General features: G+C 61.0%; 2 protein-coding genes across 2 annotated transcripts in view; both read right to left on the bottom strand.

Moving 5' to 3' along the window:
* MNEG_0324 (Protein tas) overlaps positions 1–3,805 on the bottom strand; it is a gene marked incomplete at both ends in the record, with an annotated part of 4,881 nt that extends 1,076 nt beyond the window's left edge. Inside the window, 11 exons of the mRNA XM_014051193.1 lie at positions 193–313; positions 596–690; positions 959–1,028; positions 1,202–1,316; positions 1,700–1,808; positions 2,054–2,182; positions 2,389–2,456; positions 2,847–2,937; positions 3,184–3,248; positions 3,529–3,558; positions 3,695–3,805. Coding sequence (XP_013906647.1) covers positions 193–313; positions 596–690; positions 959–1,028; positions 1,202–1,316; positions 1,700–1,808; positions 2,054–2,182; positions 2,389–2,456; positions 2,847–2,937; positions 3,184–3,248; positions 3,529–3,558; positions 3,695–3,805 — 1,004 coding nt within the window. The remainder of the gene's footprint in view (positions 1–192; positions 314–595; positions 691–958; positions 1,029–1,201; positions 1,317–1,699; positions 1,809–2,053; positions 2,183–2,388; positions 2,457–2,846; positions 2,938–3,183; positions 3,249–3,528; positions 3,559–3,694) is intronic.
* Positions 3,806–4,969: 1,164 nt separating this feature from the next.
* Positions 4,970–10,799, bottom strand: part of MNEG_0323 (mannosidase, beta A, lysosomal) — a gene marked incomplete at both ends in the record, with an annotated part of 6,485 nt that continues 655 nt past the window's right edge. The window contains 13 exons of the mRNA XM_014051192.1: positions 4,970–5,299; positions 5,606–6,127; positions 6,348–6,461; positions 6,730–6,892; positions 7,111–7,252; positions 7,552–7,702; positions 7,898–7,985; positions 8,172–8,309; positions 8,581–8,683; positions 8,922–9,053; positions 9,412–9,754; positions 9,960–10,281; positions 10,560–10,768. Coding sequence (XP_013906646.1) covers positions 4,970–5,299; positions 5,606–6,127; positions 6,348–6,461; positions 6,730–6,892; positions 7,111–7,252; positions 7,552–7,702; positions 7,898–7,985; positions 8,172–8,309; positions 8,581–8,683; positions 8,922–9,053; positions 9,412–9,754; positions 9,960–10,281; positions 10,560–10,768 — 2,757 coding nt within the window. The remainder of the gene's footprint in view (positions 5,300–5,605; positions 6,128–6,347; positions 6,462–6,729; positions 6,893–7,110; positions 7,253–7,551; positions 7,703–7,897; positions 7,986–8,171; positions 8,310–8,580; positions 8,684–8,921; positions 9,054–9,411; positions 9,755–9,959; positions 10,282–10,559; positions 10,769–10,799) is intronic.

The raw sequence follows: 10,799 nt of genomic DNA, 5'->3' as shown, positions 1-10,799 counted from the left end.
CGCGTCAAACATGGGTGCGTCATGGTGACCCTTAGGGCGGAATTTTGTGCCATTTCGGCGCTCCAGGGCCTGCGAGTCTTGCGGATTCGCGCCAGGCTAGCCGCAAACACTACTGTATCAGCAGACCGCGCCCGCGGTACGAGCTTAGTCGGCGCGCGGTGCGCTCCGTCGCCTCTCATCGCGGCCGCGCACCAGCGCGTCGCAGCCCACGACAGCGCGAGCTGCGTCGGCGTGAGGCCCTTCGACTCCGCCAGCTCAGCGTAGCGCTCGGTCGCCGCCGCCACCCGGTCAGAGAGGTAGCGCGGCTGGAAGCCTTGGAGGTGAGAAAATGGGGGGTTGCGGTCAAGGTCACAGGACGGTAGGATAAAGGGACTCACAACCATGGACAGGGTCAAAGTTGGTCAGGGCAGCACACGCTTGAGCGCTGCAATGTGGACACCCTGATGCAGCGGGGTCCAAGCCAGGAAAGGCAGCGGCGTTTGCGCAACAGATGATGGGCAGTCCCTGCCTGTCCAGATTCGACGTCAGCCCAACCTCACCGCACACCCACAAATGGGGCGAATCACCACCACGTGCACCCCTCCGGCCGGCTCACCTGGGAAAATTGTGTGCCGGCTCTTCTCCGGGCGCACGCCGCCGCGGTATTTGCCGGTCAGGGTGCCGCCCGCCAGGCAGCCGTACGCCAGCAGGCTGAGGTGTGTGGGGGGGGATTGATCGGGGCAGCAGTAATTGGATTGGCCGCATGAGGGTGGGGATATTAAAAATTTTGACCTTTTGTCCCCACCTGGTTAAAAGCAGGCCGCGGACTGTGGTGCTATTGGTTGAATGCCAAGCCTAGCTTGCAGCACAGACCAGAAGCTCAAGCAGTCATAAACGCAAAGTGCAAGGGTGAAACATGAGCCGGCCGGCGCCCGTCTGTCTCAAGATGCGGAGCAGCAGGCGGCTGTCCGCTGCCCACCCTATGTTGTTGTTGCGCGGCGCGCAGGCCTCTGCCAGCTCGCCCTCGTACGACCGCAGCACCAGGCTCACTGCATGTGCAGTGTGCGGGAGTGAGGGTGAGAAGGGGGCCGATTGCATTGCTTGCCCGAAAAGGGCCCACACTAAACGAGATTGCAGCAAGGCAGGCAAGAGGGCCATGCGTGCAAAGCGAAGCACATTTTGCGCATGCGCTTGTGGAACAGCATGCGCAGGCCCGACGCACCGTCGTTCTGGATGGCGACGGGCGGCTTGACCCCGAGCTTCCTGGCCGCCTCGCAGATGGTGCACACCCCAAACGTCGTCTCGTTGGAGACCCCCCACTCCTTGATCTTGCCCTCCTGCACTTGGCCGCGCACATGAGGCAGTGCGGCCGTCGCAGGAATGCGAGGGTTGCGCTGACGGCACTTGCATGGCAGCAGAGCCGACACCCTGGGTCCGTACTGGCGCCAGCACCACTCGCTCAGGCGGTTTGCGAGGGCAGCATGACAGGCCAATGCACCTACGCTTTGGTTCCAACACGCGAGCTGGCACGCAAGCAGGCAGGCAGGCAGGGGGACCTACGAGACATCTGCATCGCTCGCCCCCGTGCCTCGCCCGCAGACCGCTGGCTGCCAGGCCCGCCGCACTTCCTTTGCATCGCTTGCCATGCACATCGCCGCTTCACAATCCCCCACTGCTCGCCCCGGCCGCCATCTTCCCTGCTAACAGGATCAAGCCGCACCTGGATGAGCTGCCCTATGGCCTCCACCTGCTCCTCCACTGAGGGGGACTCGCGCTCCAACTCCGGCCGGTAGCGCCGCTTGCCAAAGCACGGCGCGTAGCGCGCGGGCCTGGGGGCATCGAGGAGTGCCGAGTGGTCAGGCGGCGACACGGAAGTGTGCAGGCACTTTGACGGCCATTACAGCACGCGCTGACGTGCCACTCAGGTGCATGCAGCATGCCTGACGCCTGGATACCATTGCCAGCACACAGGCGGCCTCTGTCCAAACGCCTACACCAGCAAGGGCTGCAGGCAATCCACGCACGCACTGGCCGGTCCTAGGCCACGACCCCAGAACACAGCACTGCATCTCACCAGTGGATGAGGTATATGTCGATATAGTCTGTCTGCAGCCGCCTCAGGCTCGCCTCGCACGCATCGCGGATCTCCGCGGCACGCAGCTTGGGCTGCGGCTGTGACGCAGCCTCAGCTGGGGTTTCGCTCCTGCGTCGCGCATGCATCATGATGTAACGATTGGGTTGCAGGCGCCTCAGACTGCAGCTGCTGCCGCGTTTGGCGGTGCACCATGCTGTTTGCCAGCGGGAAGAATCCGGCGCCGTATGGCGTTGGGGCAGGCTTCATGCCTTCGCCAGCAGCATCCCTGATGTGCCACGCTCATCCCCACAAGTGCGCGTTCCTATTTGACTGACCTGGCGGCTACAATGAAGCTTCTGTCCAGGCCAGGGATTTCCCCAGCCACCTTGGTAGTGATTATGATCTGGAGAAGCAGGGTTGTTTGCAAAGTGAGGATGAATGTGGGCTCTCAGATGCATTACGGATGAAGCAGAGCAAAAAGTGGATCCGTTTCCTTATGTGCAGGCCCACGCAAGTTTTGCTCAGCCAGCTTGATGACGCGTGACACCCCAGCAGCAGGAATGCTGCTGTGCGCAGGGCGTGCGGGCACGCCGACAGGAAGCACCCCCACCCTGGTCGCTCGGTCTGTCACTCCAAACCTTCACCAGCCAGGCAGGCGCTCGTACCCAATCCCACAGCCATCAACAGTTGGGCTGACAGGCCCTAACTAATCCCTGCGCCTGGCTGTCAACCAAGAGAGGGGACCCCATGTCCACGCCCATCCCAGCGCCCGTGCAGGCGCCCTGTGTTGCACCTTGTCGCGGGGGATGCTGCGGGCTTTCATCCAGCGCCCGATGATGCGCTCGGTGTCAGCAGATGTCGCTGGGCTCGGGGGAACGGGGTACCTGTAACAAAATCGGCATGTCGAGGCTGAGGGGTTGAGGCGAAGGCCTGAAGGGGGGCAAGCAGCTGGGGGGAGGGACCGATGGATGAGCTGCTGCAAGATTGAAGGGCTTGCGGGCCCTTGGAGGCACGATCAGCCGCAGCGCCATGCACATGCAAAAGCCCTCACAGCTTGTCGCCCTCGAAAGATCGCGGGACGCCGCTGCGGAACCGGCCTTGTGCGGCTTCTCGGCAGCTTCCCAACTCACAGCTCAGCGGTGTCGAGGAAGTTGACGCCCCGCTCAAAGGCATAGTCCAGGAGGGCAAAGGACTCCTGTTGATCAGGGTTTGGGAGGGAGCAGAGGGCGGCGCATGTTGATAGCACCCAGCGTTTTGACTTCATACGTCGTAGGCGTGCCAGCCTATGCCTGGCAGAACTTGCAGGCGGGGGCTCCAAAAACAGGCAAGAGCAAGCGGACGAGCAACAAATTGCCAGGCACACACAGCCCCACGGCTGCGGCTGCGCCCCGTTCGGCTGACACCGATGCCGCCATGCGCGCTGCCAGAGCCGCCCATGGAACGGCGGGATGTGCAAGAGTCGCCATGCGGCGCACCTCTTCCGAGTTTTGCTTGCCGAAGGTCATCTGCGCGCGGCGCAGCACAGCAGGAGGCAAGGCTTCGCGAGCTGGCAGTGCTGTTGCAGCAGGCCCGCAGCCAGCTGCGGCGAAGACTGTTTCGATTTGCATGATTCAAAGGCTTGCTCGCATCCTAGGCGCTCACCGTCCCAAGGCACACAATGGGAACCTCCAGGGTCGAGCCGCCCAGTGGCTTGATGCGCAGTGCTGGGCCTGGCACCGTGGCCTCAGGTGTGCTGGCCTGGTCGGGCGCCATGAGTGTGCTGCGCCCCAGTTCAATTGCACGCAGGCTGCCTCTGTGGATCTTTGCTGAATGAGCGAGCCGCACTCTCAATGTGATGGCGCAATCTGTGGATCTTGCAAAAAATGGTGTCACGATCAGGACACGAATATGACCAAGAGAATGTGAAAGACTTTTATGAACGCAGTGTGGTGACGCGATCAAATAAAACAGGCACCAAGCGACAAGTCCGATCATACCGTGTGACCAGATCGTGCAATGCACAGGCGCTTTGTGAATACGCCCGTACACGGAGTCTGTCATCTACTCATTAATGCGTTCATTTTGGGAATATTTACATCACAGCCTGCATGTGGTTTGAGCCAGCTGTCGAGATGGCTTACAGTTGACTGCTCATCAGGGTATGGTACCCAGCCTTGACCGCACCAGTGTGTCAAAAAGCGTGCACCACTGTGGCTGCGTTCGCACGTGTGCTCAGGTACTCGAAATTTCCAGTTCTCATGCAGAGAATCAGTTGTAAAACAGACATCCCCACCGCGAAGACGCTTCGGCCACGACCTGAAGGAAACACACAAATGCAGCAAAATGCGGTTAATGGGCAAGCACATCAACGCACAAGGCGCGTCCGTAGCTGCGTAGCTGATGCCCGTAGCTGCAGCCAGTCACAGTCTGTCTTGATCCTTTGGGCCACCTGGAAATCCCCTCCACACATTGTTTCTGGGGTTTGAGCCCTCGTGGCTAGACCCTTGAAAGTGGCCGTGCCAATCACAGATCGAGCAACGAGGTGCTGCTAATTGCCATGAATAGGTTAGTGTTAGTAATGCCAACAAATCATGAAAGCTGCTGATAAATCTGAGTGGTCTCAAGTGGCACCCATCAAGTGTGGCTGCCCCCAGCCTTTGCTAACCAGTGCTGGGGTCGCTGCATGTTGCCTTGCCTCAACTCAAGCCCACATAGCCAGCTCCAACGCCTGATCATTGCCGCCCATACTGCTGTTGCATCTATTCCTGGTGCATTGGCTTGTCTCAGATGTGATGAGATAGATGACCTGAAAATGAGGTCTTGGGGTGCCGCACGTAGTCAGTACTTGTGGGTTCTATTCGTTGAGCGGATGCGTGTCGTCCTGGATGATCAAGGGGGCACATTCCAAGCAGCCCGCGGGAGGCCGCCACGCCTCGCTCAGATTGCACCCAGCGCCGGCCGCTGCTTGCCCTGCAGCGCGCCATTCATCGTCCACACTGTCAGGCTGTCAGCCAGATCCGACGCCTTGACCTCCTCGACAGCCTCGAACCGCAGCGCCACCGTCTTGCACGGCTGCAGCGCCGGGACGGCGTTGATGCTGAAGCGGCCCACGGGCGAGGCGTCCCAAAACGCGTGGACGGCGGTGCCGCCAGAAGCTGTGATCTTGAAGTCGACGGTCTTGGGGCCAGTTTGTGTGAAGGAGTGGGGGCGCACGCTGACCTCTGGCAGGTTGAGTGCGTTGAGCTTAGAGAAGAACGCGACGGCCTCCTGCAAGGGTGCATTGTTGACAAAGTGCATGAGCGCGAGGATTGGGACAGGGACAGAGTTGAATGTGAGCCAATTGATGTGGGCCGAGGGAAAGGGGCACACCCCAAGCGCTTCAGAAAAACTCTGCACTTGCTTGGTCAGGCAGCTTGCACTCTCAGCAGAGTAAGTGAGCACTGCATTGGCAATTGTGCAGGTGAGACAAACTTCAAGTTTTCTGAAACCGCCCTTTAATATGGTGGCTTGTCCCCCTCCTTGTGCCCCTACCACCTCCAAGCCATCACCCTTGTGCCCAGAAACACGTCTCACCTGTACCTGCCCCGCATTGTCCTCGCCAGCAGCCCCAAGCAGCATCCCCTTGGCACCGCCGCGCCTGCCAGCCTCCTTGGCACCACCCTCGACCTCGCGCGCCACGGCGCGCAGATAGCAGCTGGTGCGGCTGCAGCCAGGCAACTTGGCAAGCAGCTCCTCCATACTCATCTTCCAGGCAGGCTCTGCGCCAATCAGGCTTCCCGCCTCGATTTCAAACGATCCCACCAGCCGCCGCGACCCTGCCCGTGCCGCTGCGCCCCCAAGGCACGTCGGCGCCGCATCTGCGGTCGCGTCGCCACCGCTCGCGCCGGCGCCGCCGGCGGAGAGGGCCTGCAGGTAGATATCCACGGCGACGGTCCCTGGCAGGGGCTTGGCCTCGTCGTACGCAAGGAGTACGGCGGCGGTGTCGTCCTCGGGACGCACGAAGGCCTGCAGCTGCAGGGGCGCGTAGGTGCGCTCCAGCGCGTGGTGGAGGTACTTCCAGCGGCCCATGTAGTCAAAGCTCGACCAGCTGGGGCCCTGCGGTGGTGGTGGTGGTGGTGGTGGCGGTGATGGTGGTGGTTTGGTGTTTGTACTAACAGGAGGTGGATTGCATGTTTGGAGTGGCCAGCGGCAAGTCAGTCACAAGCCTGCGGCTTTTATCATGGGTGGAAAGCTGAGACAGCAGCTTGCCACTGCTCGTGTGTAACCAGTGCAAACCCAATCTACTCACATCACAGACCCCCCACCCTAGCCGCACCTGCCAAACGTCATTGAGCTGCCAATAGAGGGTGCCCATGGACAGCTTGGCCGGGTCATGCATGGAGCGGCGCGCCAGAGAAATGGTGTGATCATAGCACACAGTCTGCCACACCTGCGGGGTGCGGGCAGAGGGGATTGATGGGCAGGAGTTTACTCGCAGCTACATGCGTGCGAGATTGTGAGTGGGGACGGGTGGGTGGACCGATGACCGCCAGATTCATTAGGCCCAAGTCTCTTGCTGGAGGGGCGCAAGCCAGCAAAATGTGGCGGCCGGGCACACTAGCAGGAGCGCGAGGATGCATTGGCCCAACGTGTGCTGATGGTCCTGCCATCAGGACCTGCGCAGCAGAAAGTGACCGGTCGCCTTCCGCCAAGCTCACCTGGGCCAGGTAGATCCAGTCAGAGTAGAGCTGTGCGCGCGTGGAGGCGACCTCGGACGTAAAGTTGTGGGAGGGCAGGCCTCCAAACACGATGCCCATCTGGTCGGTCTTCATCTTAATGCCGTGATCCTGCCAGCGCTGGCGGTACTTGGCACCAGGGGCCCTGCCGAATCCAGCCAGAGTGGACCGGCACTCCTGAAACAGCCATCGGCGGATGCCCTCGCACGCTGTGACAGTGACAGGGCTCGCCGCACACTTGCTTACCAACAGAGTCGAGAGCTATGCCACCGTGCTCTCATCGTGCAGCGATGCTGGCAACGTGAGCGGGCAATCGAAGATGTTGGAACAGCAAGCGCAGGCACTACGATGAAGGAGCCGCACCAGGTGCCCCAGTCCTCGGGCTGGGTGACGGCCTTCATTGAGAAAAAGGGGGCCTCGCTCTGCCAGCCAAACTCCGACATCATGCGGGCCGCGGGGACCAGACCGGGGGCCGTGCAGTCGTGCCAGTAGTCATAGTGGTGCACTGTGTGTGCGTGGGGCAAGGGGGCGCAGCGCCGGGGGTGACACAGGGGACAGGTGGGCCTGAGGAGGGTGCAGGTGGTGAGCAACGACCGGCAAGCTGGCGGAAGGAAATAGAGGAGCGCACTTGTACAATTTGACCGTGGTGCTACGCGAATCCTGCATGCAATGCAACATCCACTGTAGAACTTTTAGCAACATCAGCTCTATCCAGGCTTCTACAAATACAATCGCTGATCACAACATCCCCTCAGCTGTGCCCCTCGCGCGAAAGCTGCCTGTGCTTGCTGTAGAGCTACCCACCGTCTCCCCACTTGGCCGCGTTGGCGTCGCCCCAGCGCTTGGTCTCAAGAACCTTGCTCAGGCTGGTGGGCAGCTGCCCCTCTGCAGTAGCACCAGTGTAGAAGGGCCCGTTGGTGGGGGAAGAGTCGACAATGGGGCGCTCCGGGTCAAGCTGCAAAGGTGAGAGGCGAGAGGGGAGTGTTTCACGTCAGGGAGCAGAACGGGTGAGCGAGCGTAAAGTGCATTTGTCAGATGCCAATCATCTCAGCTGCTGAGGCGTCACCACACGCATCCTGGAGCAAGCCGTGCATGCTGTCCTTCCCTTGCAGGCATGCAATCAATAGTGCATTGGGAGGTTGATACACACCTTGACAATCTCGCTCGCCACGGTGTTGAAGTAAAGCTTAACGTAATCCTTCTGGTAGAACTGGCGGTTCTGCAATGACTCGTCGTACCTGTGGAATTGGGAGGGTTTGCATCAAAGTGAGGGCGCGCAAACATCGCATACACATCTGTGAAACGGCGCGCCGCTGTTAGCAGGCGCTCAGTGACACCCAACAGGGTTGCCCCATGGGAGGTATACTGATAACCCATTGTTGTCGACAAGCCGAGCGAGCCCTGGCAGCGTGTGACGGGCGCACCATGTGAGGGACCACTCGTTTTCATTGTTGCCTCCCCACAGCGCGATGGAGGGGTGGTGGCCGATGCGCAGCACCTGCTCCTGGATCTCCTGGCGTACGTCAGAGAGGAACTCGGGGTCGGCCGGGTACAGGGCGCACCTGAGCGGCCCGGTTGAGAGGGACATGGATGACGGAATGGGTGGGGTGGATCAGTGATGGTTGGGCATAATTTTGTGGTGCTGCTCGGCAAAAGCAGCATTTGAGGGAAGATGCATGTGGCAAAAAGGGCCTTTGCCGGATCTAGCACCGCTGTTTGGGATCTCTTGCAAATATCCCTTGCAGTAATCAATTTTGCGTGCTGCTGGCTGACCCGGCTTATGCAAGCCGCCGACTGCAACTATCGTCTGCCGCTGGTGGTGCTCACGCAAACATTGCCTCCTGCCAGAGCAGCAGGCCCATCCTGTCGCAGGCAGAGTAGAAGGCATTGGTCTGGTAGATGCCGCCCCCCCACACGCGCAGCGTGTTGAAGTGGGCTGCGCAGGGTGGCGAGCGCGGGGCGCAAAGGGGGGGCGTTGCACTTGCGATGTGGGAGCTCCAGGGAGCCCCTGACGCACAACAAACAAGGCTGCCGCACGCTTGCAACGCGCACGACCGAGGGTCCCCACAACGATCTTGCTTCTATGGAGTCGTCACAACGCACTTAGCATTACGTCACAGGTCCACGCATCGCAGTTGAGCAGCACCTGGCCAGACCCAGGGCATGCAACTCACCATCTGTGGCCGACTTGAGGACGCTCATCATCATCTCAGGGGTGACTTGTGTGCGCACGGCGTGGAAGGGGATCAGGTTGGCGCCCTTGAGGAAGATGGGCACGCCGTTGACGCGCAGGTACATGCTCTCGCCTGGGGAGGTGACGGAAAGGGATGCCAGGTGTGTGGATCCATGTCAGGGGATTCAAATGTCATGCTTATTGCAGACCTTGTTGGTGGTTGCAAACGGTGAACGGTAAGTTGCAGGGTGGTGAGGTTTTTATATTGTTTCAACATGTTTGCAGGGAGACGGGGATGGGGTTGTCAGCAATGTCAATGCTGGTGCAGGCCAAGCGTTTATCTCAGGCATGCAGCAAAGCAGTGCCCTGGACCATATTCCCATGCAGCAGAGGCGATGCAGGGGCGTGTGTCTCAACGTCCACTACAGCTGGACTTGCCGCGTCGCAGTTGCGCTCAACCACCCCCCACCCCACCCCGCTCGGTGGCTTACCCTCAGTTCCGTCCCCAGTCGCAGGCTTTGTGCCAGGTGCCAGCTCCTTGGCCGCCTCTGCCAGCGGGACAGTCACCAGCTCAACAGTCCGGAACCCCACCTGCCTCTTCGCCTCGGAGCAGCCAAAAGCCTGCAGCGCGAGCGGCGCAGCCTCTGCCTGAGCCGTGACGGTGAGGCTGCTGGCGTCCTCGATCCCGGCGGGGTCGTCGGTGTTGATGATGTGCGCATCTGAGCAGCTGCCAAGGCCGCCGGCTGGGTGCCAGGTGGCGACGGCGTCGTACAGCTTCTGGGGCCCATGGCCAGCGGGCCACCACAGCTCGATGTTGCTCTTGGGAATGTCGACCTGGAGAACATTTGGCAAAAGGATTGCTTCAGGGTGATAGCAAAGTCTCAGTCGACTTTGCACGAGAATATGCTGCTTGTAGTTGCCTGAGGGAAGTGGATACTTTGGTGAAATTTCATGCTCAAGTACAAGGGCAAATCGCGGCCACGGCTTTCGCATTGTACTGACGACATGCAATGGACGCGCGCTAATTTTACAACCCCACCTGCAGGAAGATGTCGCACTCAACCCGGGCCCCAGCGTTGTCACCCGCAACGCGCCGGCAGGCGCCGCCCTGGTCAAACGCGCCATCACCACCTGAAAACTGCTGCGACACGTCAACCCCAAGCTCGGGGATCTGAAGCCTGGCCGACCCCGTAGGCACGATCAGAGCGGCTGCGTCGTCGCCGCCGGTGGCCGGCCGCGCTACGACCATGTGCGCGGTCAGGCGGACGGGGCCGGCGGCGCCCTGGTGCAGCTGGCGGAGGTGGGTTGCCTGGAGGTATGAGCCCGACCCAGCGGCGACGGGACGCGCGTCGGGATCAGAGCTGGCGGGGGCAGAGGAGATGAGATAAACAGCGCCGTGGATTCCGACGGGGCCGAGAGCAGGGCCCCAATCCCTGCATGACAAACAGCAAGGAAGGGTTTGCGTGGGCAGTCCATTTCGCAGGGATGGCGAGGTGCGTCGACATGGTCGCCTCGCATAAGTGGCGCGTGGCGGTGCAGGCCGCCCTGGCCAGGGCGGGGTAGCGCCAGACATGCATTGAAGCTTGCCGTGGCGGCCGGCTGTAAGGTAGCGCAAGGCACTGGTCAGTCTGCCACGCACCAGCCAAAGTCGGAGCCGGCCTTGCGGATGAAACCCTTGTGCTCCGCGAACGAGCCAAAGTGCGCCGTCGACGGCACTGCATAGGCGTAGGCAGCGGCGTCCTTCTGCGCCTCAGACTTGACTGGCTTCAGTTTAATGGACAGCTGATTCTGGCCGTCGCCGTTCCCGCGCAGCGCGTCGGCGGGCAGCGAGAAGCGATGAGTGCGGTGCTCGTTGGCGACACGCCCGAGGGAGCGGCCG

This window comes from Monoraphidium neglectum (genome assembly GCF_000611645.1).
Source record: "Monoraphidium neglectum strain SAG 48.87 unplaced genomic scaffold scaffold00024, whole genome shotgun sequence".
NCBI classification, from domain to species: domain Eukaryota; kingdom Viridiplantae; phylum Chlorophyta; class Chlorophyceae; order Sphaeropleales; family Selenastraceae; genus Monoraphidium; species Monoraphidium neglectum.
The sequence above is the reverse complement of the archived record's forward strand: the minus strand, read 5'-3'. Positions and strand labels throughout refer to the sequence as shown.